This window comes from Lampris incognitus, chromosome 1, assembly GCF_029633865.1.
Source record: "Lampris incognitus isolate fLamInc1 chromosome 1, fLamInc1.hap2, whole genome shotgun sequence".
In the NCBI taxonomy this organism is placed as follows: Eukaryota; Metazoa; Chordata; class Actinopteri; order Lampriformes; family Lampridae; genus Lampris; species Lampris incognitus.
The window spans coordinates 142212090-142240078 of NC_079211.1; the positions used below are offsets into that span (position 1 = coordinate 142212090).

Consider the following 27989-nt stretch of genomic DNA (forward strand, 5'->3'; position numbering starts at 1 on the left):
ATGTAGCTCCTGTTACTTTAAAAGATTGGAAGATTGTGAATAATAAATAATATATGAATCTACTCATATATTTTCGTAATGTGTTTGTGTGTGTGGTGTTAGTGTGTGTGTGTGTTAGTTAGTGTAGATAGCGGGACCGAAAACTAAGGCATTTATGATCCTAATTCTTTTTGGAGATGGTAGGTATTGTCTCAGAGAGTAAGGGAAAAATCCCAGAAAATTAAAATTATGCATAAATATGCATTTTTCTAAAAATGGCTAAAACCCACTTTTCTCGGCATTTCAGATGATTCTGAGCATCTTTGATTTTTTTCCCCTATATAAAAAAAATTTCTGGGACTTAGAAATGTTTTGGCATTATGCAAAATATGCATTTTTGCAAAAATGCACTTATGATCCTAATTTTTTTTGGAGGTGGTAGGTATTGTTCCAGAGAGGACCAGAAAAATAGCAGAAAATTAAAATAACTATAATAATTATGCATAATTATGCATTTTCTAAAAATGGCTAAAAACCACTTTTCTCTGCATTTCAGATGATTCTGAGCATTTGGGGGGAGGGAGTTGGAGTGGGGGGGGTTTAGGGGCAGGGGGAAGGCGGTTAGCTGGCAGGATGAAGAGGAGGGAGCTTTAGACGGGTGGATAACCAAACCGCTACATTGTAGCGGGGTTCTTCTAGTGTGAATATAAAGTGAATATATTTTTTTAAAATGGCTCTCAGAAAAAAAAACAGCACTAGTGGCCTTGTGTGTCTCAGAGGCCTACCATCTGAGACACATTTCTCATAAACCGAAATGTGAAAAGTTGTCATTTTGAAACACACGCCGGTAACGTATTAAAAAGAGAGACAGAGAGAAAGACCGGAGTTGATGGTTGCGCCCAACAATTTAAGGACCGCAACGACGACAAACCGGAAGTTGTAGTTTTTTCGACCAATCGAATCAAGATAAGTCGAACAGGACGGGGTCGCAGTCGGAACAGACACCCAGAGAGGATTCACGTTACTGGCCGCTCTCATCGTAGCTCGATTATTAGCTGACCAACCTTACAGCGGCTCAGCAGACTTAGCGACAGGGCTGAAGATAGACCGCGTTCGGCGCCGATGTAAAGCGCAACTTATGGAATAAATAACGTCCCGTGTGGAAGGAAACAGAGGAGATGCGTAATAAGGCACATGGAGTGACAAGGAACTGCTCGGCTGCCAGTATAACATCAACTGACAGCTGTCACCGTACATAACTAGTTAGCTAGCTAGCTAAGCTAAAGGCTAACTGCCGTATTTCCCTCACACAGATTGGCTAGCTAGCTAACTAGTTCTTCCGTCGGTTGAATCTCAAGCGGTGGCATTTTAATGGACATCTTCTTATTCGTAACAAATATGTACATTTCTTATGTACGTGTACACATGTTTACGGGAGTGATGAGTTAAATATCACTCGCAGGAATTGTTTGGAGTCTTCTCTGATGCATCTATTAGGTAGCAGTTATACAGTAGCTAGCTGGCTGCGTTCATTCAATTAAAACCCAGCGTTATCCAAAGGGTTAGCGTAGCAACTCTGCTGGCGCCACCAACAACAACAACGGTGACTGGCACCGACGAGGTTTCGTGGTTAACAGATTAATTGGACGTCGTCTGCACATTGGACAACACCAGCGAAAATGAAGAAATTTTTTGATACGCGCCGGGAACTTGTGAATGCTGGGCCTGGTTCTGGAGCAAGTGGAGGAGGCTGCAGTTCCGGCGGAGGTGGCAGTTTCATTGGACGGGTCTTTACCATTGGACGTTATCAAGTGACCGTCGAGGAAATTGTCGCCGAAGGTGATCGATACCCTGCAGTTTTGTGAATTGCGTGCACCCTACACAACGCTATCGTAAACGATCCCACACGCTTCAAAGTCAAAACAAAACAGCTTTTCTGCAGAGGCGGGCCCCCCTCTTGGAAAAGGCTTTGGCCTGGCCACTTAAAATAACGATGCCAGCTTGACTAGACTTTCGATGAAGAAAGCCATGACGTGTAGAGGTCATGCTTTTTGGCTGCTTGAAGCACTAGTTTGACAACTGCGTGAAGCAGCTGTTAAACTGCGGTAGACACGTTGTATGGTTGCCAGTTTGTCTTGATTGGCATGTAGTCCAGCATACTCCATAGCAAGAGGTTTTTTTTTATCTATAGACTTTTATTTACATATAAATCTTATATATAGTTAAATAAGCAATAGATTGTATAGTTACTTTGCAAAGTCAATGCTGTCAATTAGTCAACGCAAAGCTATACAGGTGTTGCTTTCAAGGCCATATGTAGTCAAAACCAGGATAAAGGGAATATGTGTGTCTGAGCTCATGACTACAACTGTGAATACGAACGTTGTGTGCAAAGCAACACGTTGCCCAGTTCCAAAAGTTTGTTCAGGTTTTCATGTCATGACGCTATTGTACTTCATACCTCAGGGCAGGGAGGAACATGGTAGTTGGTTACCTGCTATAGTGTAAGCGGAACCTTTGCCATGCTGAGTCACCATTTTTGGAGTTTACAAGAGGAGGGGCAAGTCAAATTTTGATTTTAAACGTTTGGATTATCTTTGGTTTCTTCTTTTTTCTTAAATAGTTTCTTTAGCTAGGAGATTTTATCAGAATGTGGATATTAGGTAATAATAGGATCCACTGATGAGCTAGGCGTTTTCACATCAGGTCAAAGCCCTGAGCTTTCTATACTGTTCTGACAGACTAAGTGGTGACTGACCAGTCTTAAGGGGCATTGTGAAAGTTTACTGCTAAACTGTTCATTTTTATTACCTGGCTGTTCAAAGAACCAAAATAGTTAAGCTCAGGGAAGAAAGGGTAATTTTGTTTTGTGATTCTGAGGCTGGTATTATGATTGAGACACTTAACATTTACTCTTTCTTTTTACACGTTCTTATCGAACGCTTTAAATTGCCAATGCTTCAGACCTTGTTTTTCTTTCAAACTATAGAGGGGTAGGAGGTAACCTAAGTGATCGTCCGCCACAAAGAGTTTTTGCCATGCTCTGTCAGCCAAGAGCGCGTGTTACTAAATAATTGATAGTCAAAGAGTAATTAATTCATCAGTGTTATGGATGGGCACCATCTGTTGGGCCATGACATGCCCACATGAATGGAGTATCCATCCACCCCCACTTCCTGCCTTATATGCAGATTTCTTGATCGAAGTGGCTGTCTGACATTTTTAAATTCATCTTACTTGGGTTGTGTTTTCTCAATTCTAAGAACTGGTAGGATTTGATCTATGGTTTAACATAAAAGAAGCAATGTTAGAATGGTTGACAATTCAGATTTTGCAGAGACTAATATTACCCCAAAATTTTCACATCCCATGAAGTGGTAGTTAGAATGTTTTTTGTTTTGTTTTGTTTTTTTGGATCATGTTTTTTGTCTTGCCCTAGTTGTTGACCTGCTGCTTGCACCGTTTAGTCATTCTAGTGTCTATTTCATCAGAACATTGTAATTTTAGTCGATGTTCTATTTTGCTATTTGCCTGGCAACTGTCATTTGGAAATGGTTTTTGTTTTTCAACATCTGCTATATACTTTCATATTCACATTATTGAGCTCTGTGTGCTGTAGCCACACTGGACAAGAAGACTTTACATTCAGATACAGGTGAAATATAAATGGTCTCTTATGAATACAAGCCTAGAGAGGTTAGTGCCTTGCTGTATATTTTCTTTTTTGTAGTCGTTAATTGAGATATGTGAATCTAATTTAGGTGTTTATGATTAGTTATCCTCCTTTGCCTTGTCTGCAGATTTCTAATGACATGGCTTTCTTTCCCCACTGTCAATAAGAAGGATTTTCTTCTAGTTGTGTAGAATTACTGCAGGTAACATTACCTCCAGGGCTATATATGCGGCATTGTAATGGAGGATGGATCCCAAGTTCCTGCTGGACTTCATAAAGCAGGGTTCCGCTAAGTGTGCTGGATTAAAATAGGTTCCTGATTAATAAAAAGCACACACTTTTCAATTATCAACTAGCAGATGACATGGAAAAGGCCATGTGAAATATCATCAGTAGATGAAACAGTGGGAATCGTAGGTTATTTCCTATAGCATGGTGTCTTCTTGTAGTGGACACGATTGTAAACAATGTAGTAACCATGTGGGTATCTATAATTGTCTGAGTCTATATGGCTATTTTAAAGTTGGCATTGATGATAAACACAGTAGCTGACACAGTGTTATACTGCTTAATGCTATAATGACACGTGAAGGTGTAATCTGATGTGCGTTTGCTTGAGTCTGCGTGCGTGAGCTTGTAAACTGTTATCCTGACAGCTAGTTACGTCAAGCGGCAATGCCTATTTCTAGCTCTCCTACTGTTGTTAGGCTGTTCTTGTCTGGTTAGAGTGCAGACCACTGCTTGATTTTTCTTAAGAAGACTGCTAATCCTTCTGGTTACAGGCACTTCAGATTAGACCGTGTAAAACAACAGGGACTCAACAGTGCGAGTCCCACATCAAGACGTGGAGGGACCACACACACTGAAGGGCTACTCCTCCATGTGTTTGTGATTTGTGCTGGACCTTGCTATGTATTCTGATCGAAGATGTGGTAATAGCTTTGGTGAATTTTATTTCCTCACAATGGAACAACTCCTAAATACACGTATTACTTCAGCATATAATAGATGCCCTTTGCATCCTATTACAGTGGCACAGCATTGCATTGTCAATTCTTACACTAATTTTAGTGAAAATGTCATGTGATCTACAATTTATTATATCTGAAGGTTATTTTTGATGTGATATTATGAGTTGTATCCAAGCACTAGGCCAAATTTTATATAAATGATAAATTCATTGTGTTTGTGGTCATTTTCAAGGTAGTCTTAACCTACTGTATATAAAGTAGGAAAGTCTATTCAAGTATTTTTCATAACGTAATGCTAACTCCCATACTACCACTGTGCTCCATTCATTTCTTTAATCACGTAGTGCACACTTAAGTAGCTCAAGGCAGTCCTAACCAAACCTCAGACAGATCAGTCACACGGAGCTGTCCTTGGCTTGGTAATGCCAGTTGAATGACTCGAATGACTCAGCCCAATGCATCGTATTAGCTCAAGCCTATGAGAGGATGAGTCTGTTTGGAGGCCTCTACAAACAGGAACACCAGGGGTGCAATGTATATGTGTCAGCCCAGTCCCGTCAAGTTATTGAAAATTAAAGCCAGTCTTGATCTAAAAGTCAGTGATGACAGTAGAATTTAACATACTAGATTCGATGCAAATCAGTTGAGTAGGGATGACATCATCTGTCTCAGTAAGTACCCTGCCCACACACATCAGGTTCAGTGCGGTGGAACCAAGAGTCTTGGCACAGTATTCATCACCATTAAAGTCAGGCCTAGCCTGCTTTGACTAAAAGGACATGAACTGTTAGGCAGTATGGCAAAAAAGCTCTTGATATTATTTTTTTAACTTTTGGTGATCTATACCTTAATATTTATGCATTCTCTCCAAAATGGCTTAACTGAATGATTTTTTTTGTAATCAGAAGCATAATTTAGATTAAACAGCCTTTATTAATTGCAGTCAGATCTGAAAACACAGTAAACACATTATTGTAATGCATACTGGCAAAATGGCATACAAAAATGTCTCCCAAAAAATAAATTTCCGATAGTTGTTCTGGAACTTGAATGTATAATTTTGGGTTTTCCAAAGAACTTAGAACCTGATACGTAAATTATATCTGGGGTTGATGGCCTTTAAGGGAAGCAATCATTATTTTTAACACTCTCTCGTTCTCTCGCTCTCTCTCTCTGGCTCTGGCTCTGGCTCTCTCTCGTCTCTGAAATGCTGCTGGAATTATGTCCACGGGGAACACCCATGGCTACTTTCTGGTTCCAAATTTACTTCCTGGTTTGCTGAGAGGATTCATTGTGTTGTTATTTGCATTTTGGTATACAATGAAGCCTATAGTTACGTGCTCTGTGCGCTTGACAAGACAGACGTCTGGCCACACAAGATTAGTACTCCACAAACTCTCTCGTCCTCGCGACCCCTCGCATGGAGGGGTCGCAAGACTACTGCAACTTGCCCAGTCTTCAGGAATTTCAAATGGCTGCATTAAGATCACCACAATATTCAAATGTTGCCTCTTTTATGTTTCTAACAAAATCGTTGTGAATATGTCTCAAATATTTGATATATCGCCCAGCCCTACTGCACATGCCAGCTGTAAAAAAAAAATTTTTTTAAATGTGAAGACCCCCATGTATAAAGGGAATTTTCCTACATTTGAGTTGCTTTAGAGGGAGACCGTTATTCTTAGAAGTTCCTTGTAAATCAACATCATTTGATGGGAGGCAAGATGATAAATTCAGTCACGCCCTGTATTTCCTGTGCCAATCGCTGACTCACATGGAGCAATTTTGAGTTCTTTATCAAGATGTCGACCGGCCTTTCCCACAACAACCATTCTGATGGAGGGTTCCCTTCTTTCCCTAAACATGGTTCTCACTGAGGGTTGTGGGATAAGTTTTGCGTTTGACTGTGAACACATTTGTGTATTTATTTGACAAAGAGCTGTGTGTTGGTGAGGTAATGAACAGATGGTTGTTTGCCTTCTCTTAGGCCTATCTGCCTTGTTCGCTGTTGAGGTGATCCCAAAAATGTAATTTTTGGGGTGGTTGCCAAACTGCTTGGGATCAAAGCACAGTGTTTGGTTTAATTGAGGCTTTCAGAACAGATTATAGAATAATGTAATTTTATGCTGTTATTTATCATTAGAAATCAGAATCACCTTTGCCCCCCCCTCCCCCCAAAGTATAATAAAGGTACCAGAGTTTGTCTTGATGGCATTGGTGCAGGAACTTAAACAACTCCTGCAGTGAAATAGGTACACACACAGGAAGGGGGTAAGTCCTCCGAATAGTGCAGCACACAGTAAAAAACAGTCAATACATACTGTATTGTACCCTTCCTCATGAATGCAAAAAGGCTTGCTACCTCTGTGTGCATGCAGCATATAGCAGGTTGCAGCCATAACTGGGAGAACAGAGGTCTAAGGGAAAAACATAATCTAAAATAGCTGTTTATGGCTTCAGTTGTCATCCTCACTTCAAAGTTCTTTTATTTCTACATGAAAAACATTGCTGTCCATTTCATATTCCCTTTCTTTCTCTTTTGCAGGAGGTTTTGCCATTGTTTTCCTGGTACGGACTCACCAGGGGGTGCGATGTGCTCTCAAAAGGATGTATGTTAACAACGAACATGACCTACAGGTCTGCAAGCTAGAGATCCAGATTATGGTGAGTAAGCCAATCTAGAACTGTGGGTATATCCACAAGTGGATAGTGCAGATCTTCCAACTACATGTGATAGTCTTGTTAGAATGTATTGTCCTGTTGCCTGAGAAGGTGCCAGATGTGTCATTTCGACCCTTGGATTTATAAATTAGGGTTTGTTTGTTTTTTTTGGGGTTTTTGGGGGGGGGGGCTTTGAGCACCAGATGATCAAGAGTTTCTTTTTCAGGACAACGCCGATATTGTGAAACATCTTCACTTGCGGAAAAGTTCATTAGATTTATCAAATTCTTGCATGTGCTACAGAGAGACTCACTAGGGGTGTGTATTAGCCAAATGATGGTGCTGGTGGAGTGTTGAGTCTGGGCTTTGTATGTACACGTGTGCTTTCAGTGGCACGAGTTTGGAAACCAACTAGAACTTCTGGGTTTCTATGTAGGTTAACACAAGCACTGTTAATTATGCAAATAAATACTTCCTGACCTAGGCCTAGTAACAGTACTAGCTGAAAAGAATATTCAGGAAAGGCGGCAGAGCTTTGTGGTCACGTTTTCAACTTTTAACCAAGCGAATCCTGAAAAGGTTAATTTAGTATTTTTATGCCTTGAACTCCCTTATTCCTCATGTTCCTAGCTTGCGTCCTTACTATAAAGGAGGGTTTCTAATTCCTGGAGCTACATTCTGATGGGCGTGACTGTTTCAGGATGGTTATCAGCCCTTTTGTACATACTCATAATTTCTGCACAGAGAAATGAGCTGAATTCTTAACACTAATCAGTTTTTTTCATGAGTTACTTTATTGTGTTAGGTTGCTTTCAATTTTTTGTTTTTCAAGTTTTTTTTTGTTTTTTGTCTTTTTTCTTTGTTTCCCAGTCCTAGTTCTCATTGTTTGTACATGTTTACCCAACTCTGTGTGTGTTTGTTTACACAGAGAGACTTGGTGGGCCACAGAAACATAGTTGGTTTCCTGGACTCCAGCATAACTGCAGTAGGAGCGGGTGATGTGTGGGAAGTCCTAATCTTAATGGATTTCTGTCGAGGTAATTCAACCCGCTCTCTCTCCCTCCCTTTTTCTGCTGAATTCAAAGGTACATGATCATGAGAGTCGCACAGCAGAATATAATATGCTAGCGTCCCAATGCTAGGGTTTCAAACTCCGTTGTTGCTTCTGGCATTAGTCAGAATAGTCAGGCATTGCAGGGAACATAATTGGCAGTGCTCTTGGGTGGGTAGCTGGTAGGAGTGCTGACATTGCAACAAGTGACTCCTACAGGTGGTCGGATGCCTGCACTGATGTGAGTGGATCTGGGGGAAATAGCATGAGTTACTGCACGCATTATGTTGCCCCGAAGAAACCTGCTGCTGGCAGGTGAAAGAAGCAGTTGGCTGGCTCCATGTGTATTGGAGGGTGTACGTGGACGTCTACACCGCCCCAACCACCAAAAGGGTTGTGCGGTGGTGGGGCTTTAGGTGAAGCTCCTTTATTGGCCGCTGCTGCATTATTTGCTGATGATAGTCCATCAGATATCTAGCCGACTGCCATTCTCATCAACTAAACCCATAATTCAGTCACTACAAAACTGAGAGCTGTTATTTGTAGAAATGGCTCAGGTGTGATGGCCTAGCGGCCTGTCCAGGGTGTCTCCCTGCCTGCCGCCTAGTGACTGCTGGGATAGGCTCCAGCATCCCCGCAACCCTGACAGCAGGATAATCGGTTTGAATAATGGATGGATGGAGGGCTCATGTGTTTTGTCAGCCAATATCTTTGGTAAACATCAAAGAATTAATAATGATAATAATTTTATTTATACAGCGCTTTTCTAAATCAATGCCACAAAGTGCTTCACAAAAAAATAAAATCAGACAAGGCAAAAACAAGCGTAAGACTAAACAAATAAGAGCAAAAACCAAAACAGCATAAATAAAAACAAATATTGAACATTTGTAAAAGCTCTCATAAAAAGAAACATACTGCAGACAGTGGAGGGAGCCCTTGCTGATACCAGAATAAAGTGCATTATAATAGTCAAGCTGAGAATAGATAAAAGCATGTATGACTTTTTGCAGATCGGCAATTGACAAAAATGACCTAATTTTGGAGATTAGCTTGAGCTGGAGAAAGCTATCATTATTATTGGGGTATCCTTTAAATAAAGTCAGCTTATTTTCTGCTTCCTCGCCGTGTTCCAAGTAAAGCTGCATTTCAAGTAAATTGGTCTGTAACCTATAACTCAGTGTTTCCCAACTCAGTCCTCAAGGAACCCCTATCCTGCAGATTTTCTTTGCAACCCTGAATAGGTACCTGTTTGTAGTTATTCAACCAATCAGCAATGAATTAGGTCAGACGTTGCACACCTTGCATAATTAAGTGCTGTGAGATGATTGGTTGAGTAAGTACAAGCAGGGCTACCTATGCAGGGTTACAATGAAAATCTGCAGGATAGGGGTTCCTTTAGGACTGGGTTGGGAAACACTGCTATAACTTAACAACAAATCAGCTGAACACAGTAAGTTGTATTTTTTGTAATGGCCCCGGGCCCATACAAGATATAAATGTTCGATGTTAAACATTTTTGCCCCAAATCATGTAAAGCAATACATGGCTTACATATAGTGTAAAGTAAAATGCTAAAAAGGGAAAAATACAGTAGCTCCTTTTGATTGCATGCTTAACGTATAAAATTACATAATTACATTTAAATTGCTAAATATGTTTCAAGTTCAACTTTATTGTCCTATGTATTAGAATACAATGAAATTCTTCTTCTCTGGCTCTCTCTGCCTTAACACAAGGACAAAGGACACACCATCCCAAGAAAAAGAGACAATACTACAGACCTACATGGACTGTACACAATGAATTCATACATTATATACACAATATACAGTACACAATAACACAACAGTGTTAGGTGCATTTGACATCTCCATCAGAATTTCACCTAGATGTGCCCCTAATTAACCTTTTGCCTCTGTATGTACGCTTTGTGGTCTTTTGTTTGGCATTTGTGTGTTGTGTAGGTGGACAGGTGGTGAACCTAATGAACCAGCGGCTACAGACGGGCTTCACCGAGACCGAAGTGCTACAGGTTTTCTGTGACACCTGTGAGGCCTTGGCGCGCCTCCACCAGTGCAAGACTCCAATCATTCATAGAGATCTCAAGGTACATCCCCAATAAACATCCAAATATACATTAACTAAACACGGCACAAGACCGTTCTGTTATATGCCATGTATTAGTCACAACAATGACTAACTATGCTGATTATTTGGAACTAATTAATTGTGATGGTCCTGTTCAGCTGTGTTTCTTTCTGTCTCAACTAATCTTGTCATCTCCTTTTTGTGTAGGTGGAGAATATTCTGCTGCATGACAGGGGACATTACGTACTTTGTGATTTTGGGAGCGCTACCAATCGGTTTCAGAATCCACAGTCAGAAGGGGTGCCAGTGGTTGAGGAGGAAATTAAGAAGTGAGTATCCCGGAGAACATTATGCCTCAGGATGGCTAGAGGAACAATATTTTAATTAACTAAGCATTATAAACTAATTGTGACCAACTCTACTAATGATGAATGTATGACTGCTGTCACTAGGTACACTACTCTTTCATACCGTGCTCCGGAGATGGTAAACCTCTATGGTGGCAAGGTCATCACTACTAAGGCAGACATCTGGGTGAGGACAACTGTTCTCATAACTACCCTCGCACCTAAAATGTTACCATCATAACAGGAGCATTCATAGGTACTGAACTGTTTGGGTGTAAGTTACAAATCTTTTGTTTATCAGTGTTCTTTTTTGTGTGCAGGCCATGGGTTGCCTGCTTTATAAGCTTTGCTACTTCGTGCTACCCTTTGGGGAGAGCCAAGTGGCTATCTGTGATGGTAGCTTCACTATCCCAGATAACTCCCGCTACTCCCAGGACATGCACTGCCTCATCAGTGAGTAATCTTTACCCAGAATATACTCAGTTGTTCTACTTTGCACTTATGCATGCTGTGTTGGGTTGCGAATTTATCTTTGTCTGCTTCTAATCGTTCCATGTGTGTATGTTTACTCAGGATACATGCTTGAACCCGACCCTGACAAAAGACCAGACATCTACCAAGTATCCTACTTTGCCTTTAAGTTGGCTAGACGAGAGTGTCCAGTCCAAAATGCACATGTAAGGCAAAACATATTGTGCACTCCTCTTCTTTTAGCCTGTGAAACTTAGTGTGCATCTCATAGACATACAGTTTCATTTGCACCACATGGTTTTGAGAAGAAACAATAGCAAGAACAAAATGACTGAATAGGGGCTAGGCTTTTTGGTCCTTGCTATTTGGCTGCATTCCATCTCCCAAGTTCAATTGCAACGTATTGACATAGCAATGTCAGCACTTAGCCCTCCGATTCAGCACATTTCAAACCTCACCCACAAAGCAGCGTTAAAGGTCCAAATGTGGAATCTGTAGATCAGTTAAACCTGTGATACTCAAAATAATATCATACCAAGTCTCTGATAGTCAGGTTTTGGGAAGTGAAGCTGTCCTTTGTTATTGTTCATTTATATAAAATGCATTTTTTCTTACTGTCCCAGAATTCTCCTATTCCTGCAAAACTTCCTGAGCCTATCAAAGCCAGTGAAGCTGTGGCCAAAAAGAGTCAGACCAAAGCCAGGTGAGTCAAAAACAAAACATTTTATTGTATTTATTATTAAAGGAGACACTAACATGACTTGGCCTCTCTCTTTCTCTTCATAAGGCTCACAGACCCCATTCCTATGACAGAAACTTCAATTGCACCTCGGCAGCGGCCCAAGGCTGGCCAGGCCCAGCCCCAACCTATATCAGGCATTTTGCCCATCCAGCCTGCCCTCACACCACGCAAGAGGCCTAATGTGGCTGCCGGAGGATCCCAGGGTATTGGTATGGGCAGCCCTCTACTATCTCTGTAATTTAAAACCTGAGACCATTAGTGGTAAAAATGTGCCTAATGGAATAGATGTACTATATTGATCTGGTTAGAATGAACTACACAAGCCTTTGGCTGAGACAGTAAGGCCTTGCAATTCTGATTTTGGACTTTGTCTTTTTAACTGGAAACCTAGAGTCAGGATGGCATCCCATCTGTGTGCCTCCTTGCAAAAAGACTGATTTGAACTCTCTTTTTTCTTTTCTTTTTTTAACTTTTTCATCAAGATTTGCTCTATTTCTGTTTAAAGAAGCCTTGCTACATTGATGAAAGTAAAGGTTATGGCAAAATGATCAGCAGTGTTGCAGCGTACTTGAGAAAATGATTAATAAAATGTGACAAATAGTTGTTGGTTTTCGCCCTATAAAGCAGCCTTTATTTTTCTTTGCTTCCTTCTAGGTGTTGGGATTAATGTCCCGCCACCTGCTGCTGCAGCTGTCCAACCTGCTCAACAGGCTCCTGTTGCACAGGCTGCACCTCAGCCGGCCCAAACCATCAATGTACAGCCACCAGCCACACCCCAACATCAGCAGCTCTTCATACAACAGCAACAGGCCCCAGCTTTCTTCGGTCCACAGCAGCAAGCCAACCAGCAGGTGGGTTTTCTGAAAGATCAGTACGTTGTGCAGGGATCCTGTCTTCAAACCGCACACCAATTATGGCATCCAAGGGTTACCATGGGGTTTAGTCTGCAACATTCACTTCATAAGATTTTTGAAGTTTCCTGTTATTCTTTATGAATGTTCCATATTTAATTTGAAAGCTTTGATTGTTCTTCTACTAATTCTTGCCTGTTGCAGTTCTTATTTCAGATGTTACCTTCTCAAAAGTAGTTGTAGGATTGTTAAAATAGTAAAGAAACTCCACTCATATTAACAGACAAAGACCACTGCAGTCGGAGTGCTTTATGTCTCAGCAGAGTATGTGCGTTCTTTCATCATAAATTTTTGTTTAGCAGTTGATCTGTGTTATATCGTTTTCTCTATTTCTCTCCCTTTTCTGTTGTTTCTTCGGTGTGTCATCAATTAAGGTAGAAAACACCTCCGTAATAATTTTGGGAAAGAGAAGGAATGATAAATTATGATAAACAAGGTTTTATGGTGTTCCCATATAGCGTCAGATGTTGCAGAGTGTCCACCACCGTCAACTACAACAGCAGTCAGCTACTCAGGCGTCTGCCACGCTCCCATCCAAAGCTCAGCCTGTTACTCCAGTTATTTCCCTGCAGCTACATCACCAGCAATCAGCCAGCTCTACCATGACTGTAGTCCCCATCCCTGAAACGTCAGTTCCTCATCTGACTCCTATCCCTGAGTCTGCGGCCATTTGCACTGCAGCTGATCCAGAGGCCATGGTACCACCCCTCCCCCATGCTGCTGTTTGCTGTGCTTTAATGCAGGGTCGCTTGCAGCTCTAATTGGATGATTTGGATCCAGATTTTTACTCACGTAGAACATGTTACACTAATATATCTAACTAAACTTAATTCTTCTTTCAGCAGTTTACGAAGTCTAGAAATTATGTAGTAAAATCATTCATCTTTCACAAATCATTTAAAGACTAAATCGTTTGTTCTTCTCTTGACTCAAAATCTATCAGCATTCCAAACTTGGTTGGCAATACTATAGAAACTTTGAAAAAGTGTATGTTTACTGATCAGCTATTTAACTAAAATTATCCGGCTTTTCTGTCTCTTTCCAGCCTTTCTGTTCTTGGATGTATTCCTTTTTCATAGTTTTATTTTTTTTACACCTTGGTTTTTGAGCAATCAATAAGCCATCTCAAGAATCATAGCCCGCCGGTGATTAAGTGATTATCATCTTCTTCTAGATTTTTTTTTTTATTATTACATTTCTTCTCTGGATGCAATGATTCAAGAGTCAAGAGCTTTATTGTCATTGTTCAAGCACAACAAAGTTGCAGTTGTGTTAACCTCAAATCAGATCATCCTTTCTAATTAGATGGCTTTTCTTTTTGATGGCATCTTGGACACACATGTCCCTAAATCTTTCCTTTTTTTTCCCCCCTCTCCTTCCTCCTCCCACAGACTGGCCATGGGATCCACAAAGTAGGCTCCCTGACACCCCCCTCATCCCCAAAGACGGCCCCCAAGGGTGGCCACAGACGCATTCTTAGTGATGTGACCCACAGTGCTGTGTTTGGTGTCCCAGTCAGCAAGTCAACTCAGCTACTACAGGCGGCTGCAGCCGAGGCTAGCCTCAACAAGTCCAAGTGAGTGAAATTAACTCTTCTCAATGATCTGAGGAATCAACTGTCCATTCATGGCTCTAAGGAAGCTCAGTGGGGAGATAGACAGTTCATTCATATAACAGAGTCCCAAAGGGAAATAAAAGATGCTTTTATTGCCTGGAGGATCCAGCATGTGAATAATCACTTCATTCAGTCCAGAAATAACTTTGGACTGTTCACTCCCACCTAATTTGCTTACATCAGTAGGTTAGCCTGTATAAAATCTCCTTAGATGGATGGCATCCCTGATCAAATCATGTTGCAGCCAATCTAACCAATGTATGCATACATGTTTCTGTGTGTGGTAGATCGGCCAGCACCACACCGTCCGGCTCCCCCTGCTCCTCCCAGTCGAATGTATATCAGCCAGGTGAGGGTGGTGCCCCATTGGCTCCTTCTGCCACCAACATCCAGCCCAACTGGAATCCCTTTGGGGACGACAACTTCTCCAAGCTTACAGCAGAGGAGCTTCTCAACAAAGACTTTGCAAAGCTAACTGAAAGTAAGACCATCATCTCCAATAAATAGATCAACCTGCAACATCAGTACACGAAGGTGCATTTAAAGCTATTTTGCATTTTTATTTTTGTGTAGCAGCTAAACCAGGAGAGAAGGTTGCAGACTCAAGTGAAAATCTCATCCCTGGGCTCCAAGCTTTCCCAGGTAGGATTTTGATTCCTTGTGCAACTTAATCTTTTCTCACTGGTCTACTGTTTTCCTGCTTAGTATAATACCTGTGCCCCATCTTTGCATATTTCCCTTCTAATGTCATTGGGATACATTCAGCCATTTGCTGAATGCTACTTAGTGAAGTTTCTTTTCTCCTTTGACTGAAGCCTCAGCTGTCAAATGAATTTTTCTTATCGTTGAGCTTTCTGGACTATTTTATCTGAAACGATGAAATCAAATTACTGTGCTGTCTTTTTTTCTTTTCTTTTTTTTTTTTTTACCTAGCATTTTTGTTTTCTTTTCAATACAGTAAGTTACTAGAGTTGTTATATACTTCATATTATATCCATTCCCACACCCACCTTCCCTACTCCCCTCTTCCTCTGTTCTCCCTCTATTATTCCTTACAGTCATTCTGTTCTTCTGCCATTATCTTTCTTTCTTTGTTGTGTTAAATGTTAAGCTGAAGCACCTGCTGGCATCCTGGGTTTGGATGCAGGTTCAGCATTGTTGAGTGTTCCGGACCATTTTAATGCCCTCTCCCTCTCTGATACCCCAGGTAAATGTCATGCATCTGCATGGAACATTGTGCACCATGTTAATGGTACTGTAGCGCCTTCGGCTCTTGAAGATTAACTCTTTGACCACATGTGTCCCTTTTTTCATGTATTGAGGTAGTTACCTGGAAGTTTTATTCCAGGAGGTTAATTTTTGATTGCTATTTTTGTAGTTTTTATTTTTCCACAGTCCTATTTTGTTGATATGCAAGTGGCTCCACAGTGGTTGCTTGTCAGCTCCCATGAATAGAGAACGGCACTACGGCTCGATCCTATCACACTTGCAGATCTGTGCTTTTGCTGTTGCCTGGTAACATCGAGGACAAACTCTTCTTTGTTAATTGGATTGGCGCACTGTTAGAGGTGCCAGTGAGAACTGGAGGAAAGTCTAGCGTGAGCTGTTCGTTCCAGGTCGCCCCTTTTTGCTGTTTATAACTAAATGCTCACCTGAACTCTTACACTATCCTAAGAGATTGTCAGTTTTGTAGCTTTTTTAAACTCTTGGATTTGTATTCACCAATTATGTGAGTTGGTGTGAGTGTATTAACAGAGTAGAAACTGAACTAAGAGGATAAAATGTTAAGGCTGTTACATAAACAGGGTGTGGTTAAACCTCTCTGTCCTTTAATCTATCAGTAGCTGTCTGTTTCACGCACATGAAATGGGTCACATTTAAACAAATTCTGACTTCTTCTTTTTTTTGTCCTCATATACAACAATAGCAACAGACATTTCTTGTGTCCACAGGAGATTAGTTTGAAGATACAAACGGGATAAAGATGCCGTGTTGGAATTGATTTAAAAATATGCAGGGAAGTGAAATAGCACTTTGAACAGCTTATCAGCACTGACTTCTCTCTTACAGTGATAGGTGCAAAAAGTCACATCTGCTGTGCCATGTTCTGAGCCCACACCTCAGATCCTCTGCTCCCTTTTTTTCCTTTATCATTCATCTGTAAGTATGGGATGCAGAGTGAAGCAGTTACAGGAGTTAACCTTGTGATTGCATGAATGGACATGGTTTTTATTTAACCTGATATAACTTTGCGAGGTTATTATTATTAAGTTTTGGGATCTTTTTCTTTATCAGGTAGTGTTTTCCTGTGATGATGACTCTTTCTCACCTGCCCTACCATAGATTTCCTCCGGTTATCACAATAACAAAGACTTGAGAGTGGTTGCATGTAGAATGGGACAGTGCAGTGTGATGCCCATGGTTTTGTATGTGGAATTAAACCGTGTTTAACTGAGTTTTTAATGTACCATTTGCTAATGAAGTGTGCATATTTATCTTCCTCTAGAAGCAGATTTTTTTTTTATATCTTGGTATATCTTCCTGTCATGGTCTTAGGTTTTGGTATTTAATAGCTTGCTGGGCTTTGTTCTTTGCAGTAGAAGCATGGTGCGTCACTTCTCTAACTGGAAGTGGATGGTATTACTGGATTTGGCACACTTAAGTAGTGACATTCTATACTCATGTGTGGTATCATCAACTCAATTCCATTGAACAACTGTGGTTTTATAAACTTTGGAAGCCATTCTTTCTCACAAGACATTTGTGAATTGAAAAGGAACACAACTTATTCTGTCAGCCAGTGAAGTTATGCTTTTGTATTTCCTGATCATAATATACCGTTCCTGAGAATGTAAACATGCCATTTCGGACATTATGCTGCCTGATCCCTGTTGCATCATATCTTGTCACCTACTACTAACACATCGGTATTGCCATTTATTTCAGCGAGACTGAATATTTTCTCCTTTCACATCTCTCCCTTTCTTTACTCATCCTATTACTCATCCATGCAACATGCACCTCAATTACCGTTCTCTCACTTGTTATTAATCCAATGTCCCATTCCATCTCTTTTCATTTCGATGCTTCCTTCCACCTCTCTCTCTCGATAACTCACAGACAAGCTGATAGAGGGATTGAAGTCTCCAGAGACTTCGCTCCTGCTCCCTGACCTCTTACCCCTGGCTGACCCCTTCAGCAGGTCTGCAGAGAGCTCCAGCAATGGTAAATGCTGTTTCTCCTCCCCCTGCCTTGCCTTTCAATGACCCATTCTGACATGCATCTTCTTCATTACCTACTTCCTCTCTTTCTATACATGTCACTTACTCTTAATGTTTAATGAAGGTGAAACAGCCTACTGGGGAAACAAGCCAGGAAGGCCTACACCTTTTAATCCTTCTCTGTTAAGTGGATCTCTTTTTTTTCTGTCATTTCACTTAATTTCTTTATTCTCTTATCTTTTCATCCCCTCATTTCTGTGTAGCTAAGACAGATATGTGTGTGGAATCCCTAATTCCTGGCCTGGAGGCTCCCCAGGCCCAGAGACATACAGCACAGCCAGAGCTCATCTCCACTAGCATGCCAGGTTAGTGATGTCCCTAGACCAGAGCACAGATCATGTTAACAGCGTGGCTCCTTGCATCACTTCACCAACAGATTAAAAACCATTTCTTGCAGCCATTTACAATTAGGATCCCCTCGCCACTAGCTGTTTGATATCGCTTGTCATTTAACGTTTTCATTCCGGGAGCTTTCTGACAGTGTATGCAATGCTTAGTAGGGGTGGACAAAATGTTGTAACACTGTGCTTCATAAACATGCTAGAGACCAAGCCATCCTGGCAAGGTGACTCTGGTGCCAAATTATCCTGACCTGACACTGTTTCAATATGAATGCCAACTGCACTGTTTGGAATAACTGCTTCAATGTCATGCACAGTTGCATTTGGACCATGACTATGGGGTTCCCTTGAAGGTAAAACAGAGGACTGTTTGCACTGTTCATTAGCAATGCTTTTCTTTCCCAGAACACACCCACAGTCAGAATTCTTCTGTTGTGGCTGACATTGCCTGTGGCAAAATGTTGGCTGGGAGCTCAAAGCTACCACTGAGCATGAGTGCTGCCTCTGCTTTTGACTCTGTCATGGTTAAGGATTTCTCACAAGTGCAGGTTCCTTTGCATCACTAGAGGAAACTGACAAAAATTGGCATTTAGCATTAGACATGTTTGTTTTTGTTGGGGTTTTTTTTTATATGGAAAGTGAGATCATCCTGTTTTTTCTGTTTTGATAAGACAGTTATCTGACTTAATGACTAAATAAAATGACTGATCACTTCTCTCATGTTCCTTTAGTTAATATCTTCTTGCTTTACTGGCTCCCTGACCCTTGGTACCTCTGGCTTTCCTTTGTCCTCTCTCAGACCCTCTGACTGGGGAGGACTCTCTGCTGGGCTGTGATCTGTTATCTCACCCCACTACTCCTGGAGCCCAGTCTGTCTCTGCTCTCCCTTCTTCCTCTTGCTCCTCTGCCCATCCTGGCACCGGCTCTGGCTCCTGTCTGGATGAACTGGCTTCTGTATCCCTGCCCCCTGTTCAGACAACTTCTGGTAAGATATTCTCTGTGCAGCATCCTATAGCTACCTTTATGTCTGCTGGGTGTTTAAACCAATCCAAATCAAACTGTCACAGGCAGCACCTTCTCCCAAAATTTGACAGAATCTGTTCAGACACCGGTAACAAACATTTTCTTTTAGTATGAAGGCTGATTTAATGAGACTTTCAGCAGATCTTTGATGTGAATGTAGAAAAGCTATCCACTAAATAAATGCATGGCTTTAAATGCTGATGCTTCTTTGGCTCTTGCATCCCCCTTTGTTTTTTGCTTTTTTTTTCTCCTTTGGCTGCCTTAACCTTCCCGCTCCATCCATTCCTTCACTTCCTCTTCCTTCGCCGCAGACTCTGCTTTCCTTATGTCGGGTGGGGAGAAGGGCACTGAGGACGAGTTTGACCCCATCCCTGTGCTCATCTCCAAAAGCTCCAATCAAGGTAAGGCTAGCAGAATCTAGAGATGACCATGCACACCCACAAAAGGCCAGGTTATAAGCCACCCCCTTCAGCCACATAAGTACTGATCAAAGATTGATGCAGCTTGTCATTCAGAAGCCTTAATGCCATCGCTCATTCTACCTTTGCTTATAAGAATAGTCTTGGGTTGATTCTAAACATTAAGACTTTTCATCCCATCATCCTCTCACTTTATTTAGCTTCCTCTGCTTCATTCCCGCATTTAATCCTAATATCGTGCCTAAAGGGTTAATGCAAGTCTTTTGATTTTTGTAACTTCTCTCAGAAGCAGGGCTGGATAGAAAAAAAGTCTACCCCCCTTTGTTAAGCTGTTAAAATATGATATTCATGTCCTCTTTCCCTATAATAATGCAGCTGTATAAAGATATAACTCCAGCTTACTCTTTGCCTGTCTCTCTCTCTCTCTCTCTCTTTCTTCATACCCTTCTTCCTCGTGCACATATCTGCCCTTCATCATCCTGCCCTCATCCTCATCAATCTCGCGTCCTTTATTTCTCCATATTGTCTGTTAATATTACTTATTCTTTTGCTTGTCTTTCTCGCTCTATTCTCCGTTGGCATTTCCATGTCCATCTCTCTCTTTCTCTCTCTCTGGCACGTTTCAGGTGGTCATTCGCGCAGCAACAGTGGCAGTTCAGAGTCCAGCATCCCCAACTTGGCCCGCTCCCTGCTGCTGGTGGATCAGCTCATCGACCTCTAGGGGGGTGGGAGAGGTCGAATGGGCAGCGTGCAATCGTAACAGGGGTGGGGGGGTAGAGATGGAGGAAGCAGAGGCACTTAATGTAGCACCTTACAAGGTGAAACTGAGGCGCCAGCATAGATCGGTTCAGTGGAACCTTTTGTGGCCTCCTTGGCTTTATGTCTATCTCTACTTCCCTGATAAGCTGGTTTTCGGCATCCATGCTGGCCATTGACAACCCCCCTGCCAGTCACAACCTTTCATTAACACCGTGGACATTTGTCTGCTTCTGTCTTGGCTGCATCATAATCTCCCTCACGCTTTCCTTATACAGCAGTTTACATCAAGTGTTCTAGCATGGATATCACTCCTTTTGTATGCGCCTGTCATCTGGTTTGATCATCGCCACATTGTGCTCACTATGTTTGCATATTTGTTCAGGGTTAAAGCTTTACTTTCGTGAGCCACCTTCAGGCAAACTCCTTTGTGTCAGGATTCTGATCAAGAGTCCGCAGAGAAATTCTTTAGGCCTTCTGGTTAATTTGATGCACTTTTTTTTAAAGCTTTGAATCTATGTAATGTAGGCCTATAGGTAGCAAAGCTATTGACAGGGAATGACAAGCCTTCAGCGAACCACTCACAACTGTTTTCGCTGGTTGAACATATTCGGCTATAAGCTAGGAGTGATAACTATCTCATTCTTGAGCTTTCTTGGCACATTTTTTAAACACTTGTGTGTTCCTTATATACTAACTGTAGGCAAATCAAGCTGATGATTTCAAATGTTTTGTTTTGATGTCATCATATGAGCATATGTAATAATCCCGTTGTGGTCATCGACCATCTTGGGTCCTGCAGAGCTACTCCTAGATACACCAGTAACCATGAGTGGAGCAGGTGTAAATTGTGGCTGAATTGTATGTACAGTAAGAGATCTGGTGTTCAGCCTGTCTTGTATGTTTGTTGTTACCTCATTTTGACCATACCGCTGGTGATTATTTTTCCTTTTACTGCAGCTTTTCATCCTCTCACTTTTGTTGTACTCTTGAAGTCATGACAATTGGTGAAACCAGTTTGGATCAGTGTAAAGTTTGATGGTTGATTTGGATGTGTTGCTTTGGACACTGCAGCGCACCATTACCCTCTGCATCATCTACAGTGAATACTGCGATTATTAACAATACATTTGTATCATGTGAAGGAACAAGATGGCCCAACTTTTATTCTGGTGGATGGGTTTATCTTTCATATCTTTATCTTTGACCCACTAGCAAGACAAGTGCAGCAGGGAGTAAAAATGGATTGTGACTGCTAGTTTAACTGTCAGCCTTGCCAAAGTTAGATGATAAAGGTTTCATTTCTCTGGGTTTCAAGTTGTGCCCATATTGCCATACCATGTGTTGGTCCAGTCTCAGGGTCTTAATGGTTATTGACAATGAGCAGAATTTTGGGTGTGTACCTCTTATCGAGGGAAGGCTGTTCAGCATACGTTTTGTCCCAATTTGATTGGACAAGCTTAATGTGATCTCTTATATTTTGTATGTGTTGTGCGTGCGTGCAGTCTACATGAATCTTCCTCTCCACCTCCTCATCATCTCCCTTTCCCCTTCCTACTCATGTTCCCTTTGTCGTATCTGGCCTGTCCATTCATACCACGTACCAGACGTCCCCTGGCCAGTGTAATATCAGTCTTTATTCTAAACAGATCGTCCCATCAACTTTGTTGTACATAAGATGGCTCTTTGAATTGTCTCATTTTCCCCTCGTCACTACTGATAAAAGTCGACTTTAAGATGTTCAATATTTAAAGACATTTCATATATCATGGTAATAATGAATGAATAAATGTGACTATTGATAGTGCTTTAGAATGAATGTATGAAGTGAGTATGGGTATGAAATATATAAAGCTCATAAGTACTTCTAAAAGGAAAAAAAAGTTTATCTGTGTATTCTTAACGAAGCTGTATTCAAGAGGTCCTCTCTCTCTCGTCCAAAGTCCTTTTTGTGTTCCATTCATGTCTCGGGCCGAGTCAGCCCTGTTTTTGTTTTGGCTCTCCTGATCTGTGGGTGCACCTCTGCTTGTGACTTACCTCGGTTGGGTGGCAGTATTTTGGTCACACCCTCCTAGTAATTTTTACAATGCTGGTGGGTTGAGTTTAGATCGCATGTCCGGGATGGAGTTCAGCCATATCCTAGAGACAACAATCGGACTACCTGGCAGATCTCGTGATGGATTCCATCTCTTGATATTGCTGTGATCCTTCATGCTCCCCGTATGTTACCAGTCATGATGAAAGCCACGCCCGACTCTTACAAAACCCGCTGTACGAGTTACAGAACATGGGCAGCTTTTTTCTTTCTTTCTTTTTAGAGTCGGTTGATAATCACATCTTTGAAATAGAAGTCGCTGCAAACGTTCTGTTTTTCAGTTGCCCCCAACTGGAGAGAAAGTCTGTCGCACAGGCATAAGTCACCTTTTAGATTCCATATCATCCTTACTGCTGAATATCATCAGCGACACTGACCTCCAGATGAAACCAGAGCTTCCCGGTTCCCCATGTTACACTCGGTTAATGTGAAACTGGATCCTTTATTCTGGAAATGTAATGCAAAAGTCAAAAGCTTATGTTTCTACTGAGATAACCCCGCAACTATATGCTTGTATTCCCCCACCCCCCTATTGTACCACGTTGTGAAGGTTAGTCACAGACACTGACTTAGTGGGTCAGTGTTTGCCGTTATATTGTCTGGACAAGTAATTGGTCAGTATAACCAAGCTTTTTTGTTTGTTTCTAAGATGTTGTGTAGTTAAATTAAGTTTTTAGTGTGGCTAACCTATGCAATGATACACTAATACTTAACATTACTCTTAGAAACCACAGTGCTGTATTCTGTAGAGTCCTAGCCTTGCCCGTATAGTCCTACTCGTGTTGTGTAAAATCAGTGTACATACTTTGTTGGTTGGGTTGAAACAATGACGGGTGTAATCACTTTGGTTATGTCCAAACTGTTTGACATGACGTGGCAGCAGATGTCTATATGTCAAAGCAGAGTTATCCAGTGTGTACTCATATTTTTATGAATGGGGAGGGGGGGTATAGTTCAAAAGAGGGACATTAAATAAAACATGTAAATGTGAATGTAACTTAAGTCTCTTTGGGTCTGTGACTAGTCTGATTTATTTTATTTTTTTTTTTAACATAGGAAGGGAGTCTAATTTTCTCCTAGTTTATTATAAGATTGATATCCTTTCCTTTTATTTTTGGTTTGACTGGCAGGCTACTCCTTCCCTTGTTCAACCAGATCAGTTAATATTTTCATTAGTCTAATCTGATGTCTGGCATTGCCGATCCTTTTCCTGTTCTTCTTTTATGCCCTTGAGCTCAGCTTTCTCCAAACCTTATAGTTATTATATGCACTTTACGCTACGCATGTGGGTATGCTGGTTTACTTTAAGTCATTGTAACCTTGGGATAACAGGCCTACAGTCACTCCTCTAGCGGGAACAATACACAGGGAAACATTCTGGGAAGCTTGGCCAAGTATTAAGGTCCTGAGCCCAGTTTGAACCAGGGGTGCTTGCAGTCGGGCCTGAGCTCACATGGTACATCTAGTGGCATGGTGCAGTTATCCACGTGCACAACCCCTCATACTTACAACTCGCTCAGCCGCCCCGTCTCTGGCTGGCTGAGCTGTGCCCAGAGATTTAAAGGAAAATACCAGTGTTGTGAAGGATTCACTCACGTCAGTTAGTTTGAAATTTCACAATACTTAATTTAATCAAAACCTGTTGGATCATGTGAGATATGCAATTCATTATTTTTTATTGTCCACATGATACCATTCACATGGGCACTACATCAGATATTACTTTGGCAGACATCCCGTCAGTTCGTAAGCAGAAGTAGTGCTCACATTAGGACATTAGGCCGGAGCAATGTGAGGTTTTTCATGATCCACACACTGCCTGTTGTTGTTTCTCAGAGCCGACATCAACTTTATGGTTAATCTTTAGGTTAAACGTACCCCGCTGCAAATCATATTTGAAACGCCCTTAATGAGATGAATGAGCTGTGGAGAATTCAAAACGGATGCGCAGTAAAGAAAGTTGCCTATGCTGTGTATAACGCTGGTATTTTCCTTTTTTAATGGCTGCTACTAACCATCTTCCCCTGAGCTGCCAGTTAATAGCTGCTGTCGACAACCTGAGGTAAGACCGCTATGTCTCTGCTCCTCTTTGTCAGTCTTTGTCCCTAACCCCTCCTGCCTCTGATTCTAGCGAGTTTTCACTCCTTGTTTCCACAGACCGACTCTCTGAGCTCTTTATACGCCAGCAGAATCCACTCCAACCAAAACCAAACCTGCTGCCACGTTGTTCCTTTTGACTCAACGTACAAAAGGCATTGCTTTGGATGGGGGGCTGAGTGTGGTTAGAGGTTGTTGCAGCTGTTCCTAAACTATTTGTGGAAACAAGGCGATTTCATGTTGTAGCAGTAGAGAAGCCTAGCTCTGCGTGCGTGTGTGTGTGTGTGTGTGCGTGTGTGTGTGTGGTCACTTGTGAAGTACAGAGTAGCTGATGTGTGCATTGTCCTGTGCTAGCTTGTCAGTGTGGTCATCTCCACTGATTCCTTAGGTGTGCAAGATGTTACAAAAGTCATAGGTGGTGGTATGGTTAGGGTTCGACTGATAGTGAAACGGGGCACTGGATGTCGGACCGTTGGGATTCAAGTACTTTTTATGTTTCTTGTTACTGACTGAACATTTGCCAACTGTCAGAAGAGTAAGTTTATTCCTGAAATATGTTCTTCTGTCTCTTCTCTTTTCTACAGAGCTGAAAGGCGAGAGTAATGGCTACAATACACTCGATGAGGAGGGAGAGGCCAGAACAGGTGAGGGCTGCGTTCACTCCAGCGATGAGAATGATGAGGAAGCGGAAGAGAAGAAGCCACAAAAGAACGAGCAGCAGAGCAGGGGAGGTGAGAGCGATGTGGTGGCCCATGACTGCAGTGGCTCCAGACCTTTACTCCAGGACTCCGAGGATGAAGAGGAGCAAGGACATGAGTTGCCCCCCCAGCCATCACCACCTTCTTGCGCATTAACAGCACAACCATCCACTGTCTTTCATCAACAAACTCCAAACACTTTAGCCCAGAATCATTCCCAGCAGGGGGCACAGTCAGCAAGAGAATCGGAGGTTGTTCCAGATGTTTTCTCCGAAGCACCATTTCGAATCTCACAAGATGAGGCAGCTGATGTGTTTGCCAATGCCCCCTTCCCACATGCCTATGTTGCAGCTCAACAGCAGCTAGATGTGTTCCTGCAGGCTCCCTTTGGAAAAAAAAAGGAGGCCACCAGCCTGTCCCCACAGCCCAAGACCTCATACTCTCACACAGTTGTGGCTGCTCCTGTAACCCCTGAACAAGGGGTCTTGGGACAGGTTGCTCCACAACCATTCCGCCCGCAAGCTCTGGCCAAATATTCCCGACATTTTGAGGGACCTGTGCCCCAGCAGCCTGTGGCAGCCCATCGAGTAGTGTCTAATGTAAGCAGGCAAGCTGCTGTAGGATCAGTCCCTGTTGGACCTCTTCATTCATGGACCTCAGAAGTAAGCGCTGTTGACCCTTTTGTCTCTGCACCCTTTCATCTCAAGGCTCCACAAGAGAAGCCCTGAAGCTGCACACGCTGCACTCAAGATGGTGTCGTGGAACCACACAATTATGCAAAATAATACAAGCGTACTGCATGCTGTCATCGCCCCAGGGGCTGGACTGCAGGCCTGCATGGATCTCATTCTTAACTGGCTCAAATTAGTTTTCATAGTAAAAGATTGTATCTACACTTGAATGCTGCAGTAGAGTAAGTCCAAGTTGCCTTTTATTTTTGTTGTCATGTCTAAATGTTATAACGTTTGTAATTTACCCCTTGGTACGCACACAGTGGATATGGTAGTGAAGTGTTTGTTTGTTTTCCTGCCTACCTCAGTTATGGTTTTCCTTTCAGTAAACTGTCTTGGGCTTTGGCAGTTATGTTCCCTGGAATCGGTCACTTAATAGTGAAATTCAAATCTGGCCCAACATTGCTTCATGAAGACTCCTTTGGCTCTGACAGTTTCTCAGAGAGGAAGATAACAAGCTTGGCATTCAGGGTCATAACGTCACAAAGACACAAATGGGGGGGGGAATTGTCCCAAACGGCACCTTTTTATTGATTGGAACTTTATATCATGGCGTCTGTTCTGTCATCAGTACCAAGTTGAGGTTTTCGTCTCACAGCGGTTTTAGCATATTCAGTTTGCAATGGCAACAAATAGATTTAAAGAACTGCCTTACTTCCATTCTTAAAGCCTATTAAGTGCGTTCATCATGTCTCACTGGGTAGGATAACAGCATAAACTCTGAGCTGTCCTGTCGTGTCTGATAGTTTGTATTAATCTGATGCTGGATAATGATGTGGATATTTCAAAGGATAGTGTATGTTAATAGATTTTTTTTCACTTTGCTTTGAATCCACAATGTTTGTTCTTTTGAGAAAGGAATGAGAAAGGAATATTTAGTGTTTATTCCGCATAGTATTCCAACCTTATATAACACAAGTCTTACAGAATATAGTAGAATACTTCCATTGTTATGTATATAGTCTCTGAGTGAGTTTTCTTTATTTCTTTTTGATTTAACGGTGTATATCAAACCTCACTTTCTCCCATCGCCATTCCCTCAACATGCAACAGAGGGCGCACTGTCCCTTTCTCAACACTCCTCGTCATCTGTTTCAATTACTTGACCTATTTTTGCACTCGGTCAGCACCAAATACTTGTGTACAGTCATGCACAGTTTGCTTCTACTGTGTGCAGTTGAGATAACACGCAAGGCCTATATTTCACGTCATCCACCCTCGCTCACAGACTTATTCTGACTTCCAACTGTGATAAACTCTGCCAAGGCACCTGAAATGAAAATCCATGCGTAGATAAGTTGTTCGGTACCTTTAAATAATGCTTGCCTTCAGCGCTACGGTTGCTTGGATTGTAATTGTACTATTATCTGACATGAGCCCTTGAATGGCATTCCTATTAGATTTATCCTTTACTTCCATAGTCGTATGGGAAAATATTTTATTGCTTTTTGCTTTGTTCAACCTTGAGACACTTTTTAGTTCCCTCGTTGGCACATTTAAGGGGAATCGACAATAATTCATCCCAAAGCATAATTCCTGTGTTCCTGTCTAGTTACACATTTTCAATATATTCTTCTTCTCTTTTTTTCCCCTCTTGAAATGTACAATCTTTTATAAATATATACTTTTGTCATCCAATCTGTTTAAATGAAGGTTGCACATAGCCAATGACAGGCTGGATACTCTAAGAATGTGTTTAGTTGATAACACAGCTGTATGAGGTTTATACAAAGTGTAATTTGACCACAGTCTGTTGTATAGGAAAACCTGAATAGAGGATTCAACTGCTTCAGATGCTGAAAACCAAGGCACTCATATCAAAAAACTTGAGTCATGCTGCAAAGCTAGCTTTTGAAAACTCTGTATGTCATTAAAAAAAAAACAAATAAATGAATGAAAAACACGTTTTGGCATGGGTTTTTGAAGTGATTTTGCACAATTGTGACTGGGTTCCTTTTTTCTCCCACCCGACACAGAAATCGGTGCATGCATGTTGGCTTAACTACTGCAGTTCATTGCTGTCGGGATTGGCCAAG

The 27989-nt window shown here is 41.7% G+C and overlaps 1 protein-coding gene across 1 annotated transcript; it reads left to right on the top strand.

Moving 5' to 3' along the window:
- The first annotated feature begins 1049 nt into the window (after nucleotides 1-1049).
- On the top strand, nucleotides 1050-27847 carry LOC130114438 (AP2-associated protein kinase 1-like). Its single transcript, XM_056282324.1, has 19 exons — nucleotides 1050-1818; nucleotides 7169-7287; nucleotides 8213-8321; nucleotides 10303-10445; nucleotides 10634-10755; nucleotides 10879-10960; nucleotides 11094-11226; nucleotides 11347-11450; nucleotides 11868-11947; nucleotides 12032-12195; nucleotides 12641-12837; nucleotides 13356-13595; nucleotides 14289-14473; nucleotides 14800-14993; nucleotides 15086-15154; nucleotides 17997-18098; nucleotides 18934-19119; nucleotides 19469-19558; nucleotides 25109-27847. The coding sequence occupies exons 1-19, from the start codon at nucleotides 1659-1661 to the stop codon at nucleotides 25948-25950; spliced, it is 3321 nt and encodes a 1106-aa protein (XP_056138299.1). The 5' UTR covers nucleotides 1050-1658; the 3' UTR covers nucleotides 25951-27847.
- The last annotated feature ends 142 nt before the right edge of the window (nucleotides 27848-27989 follow it).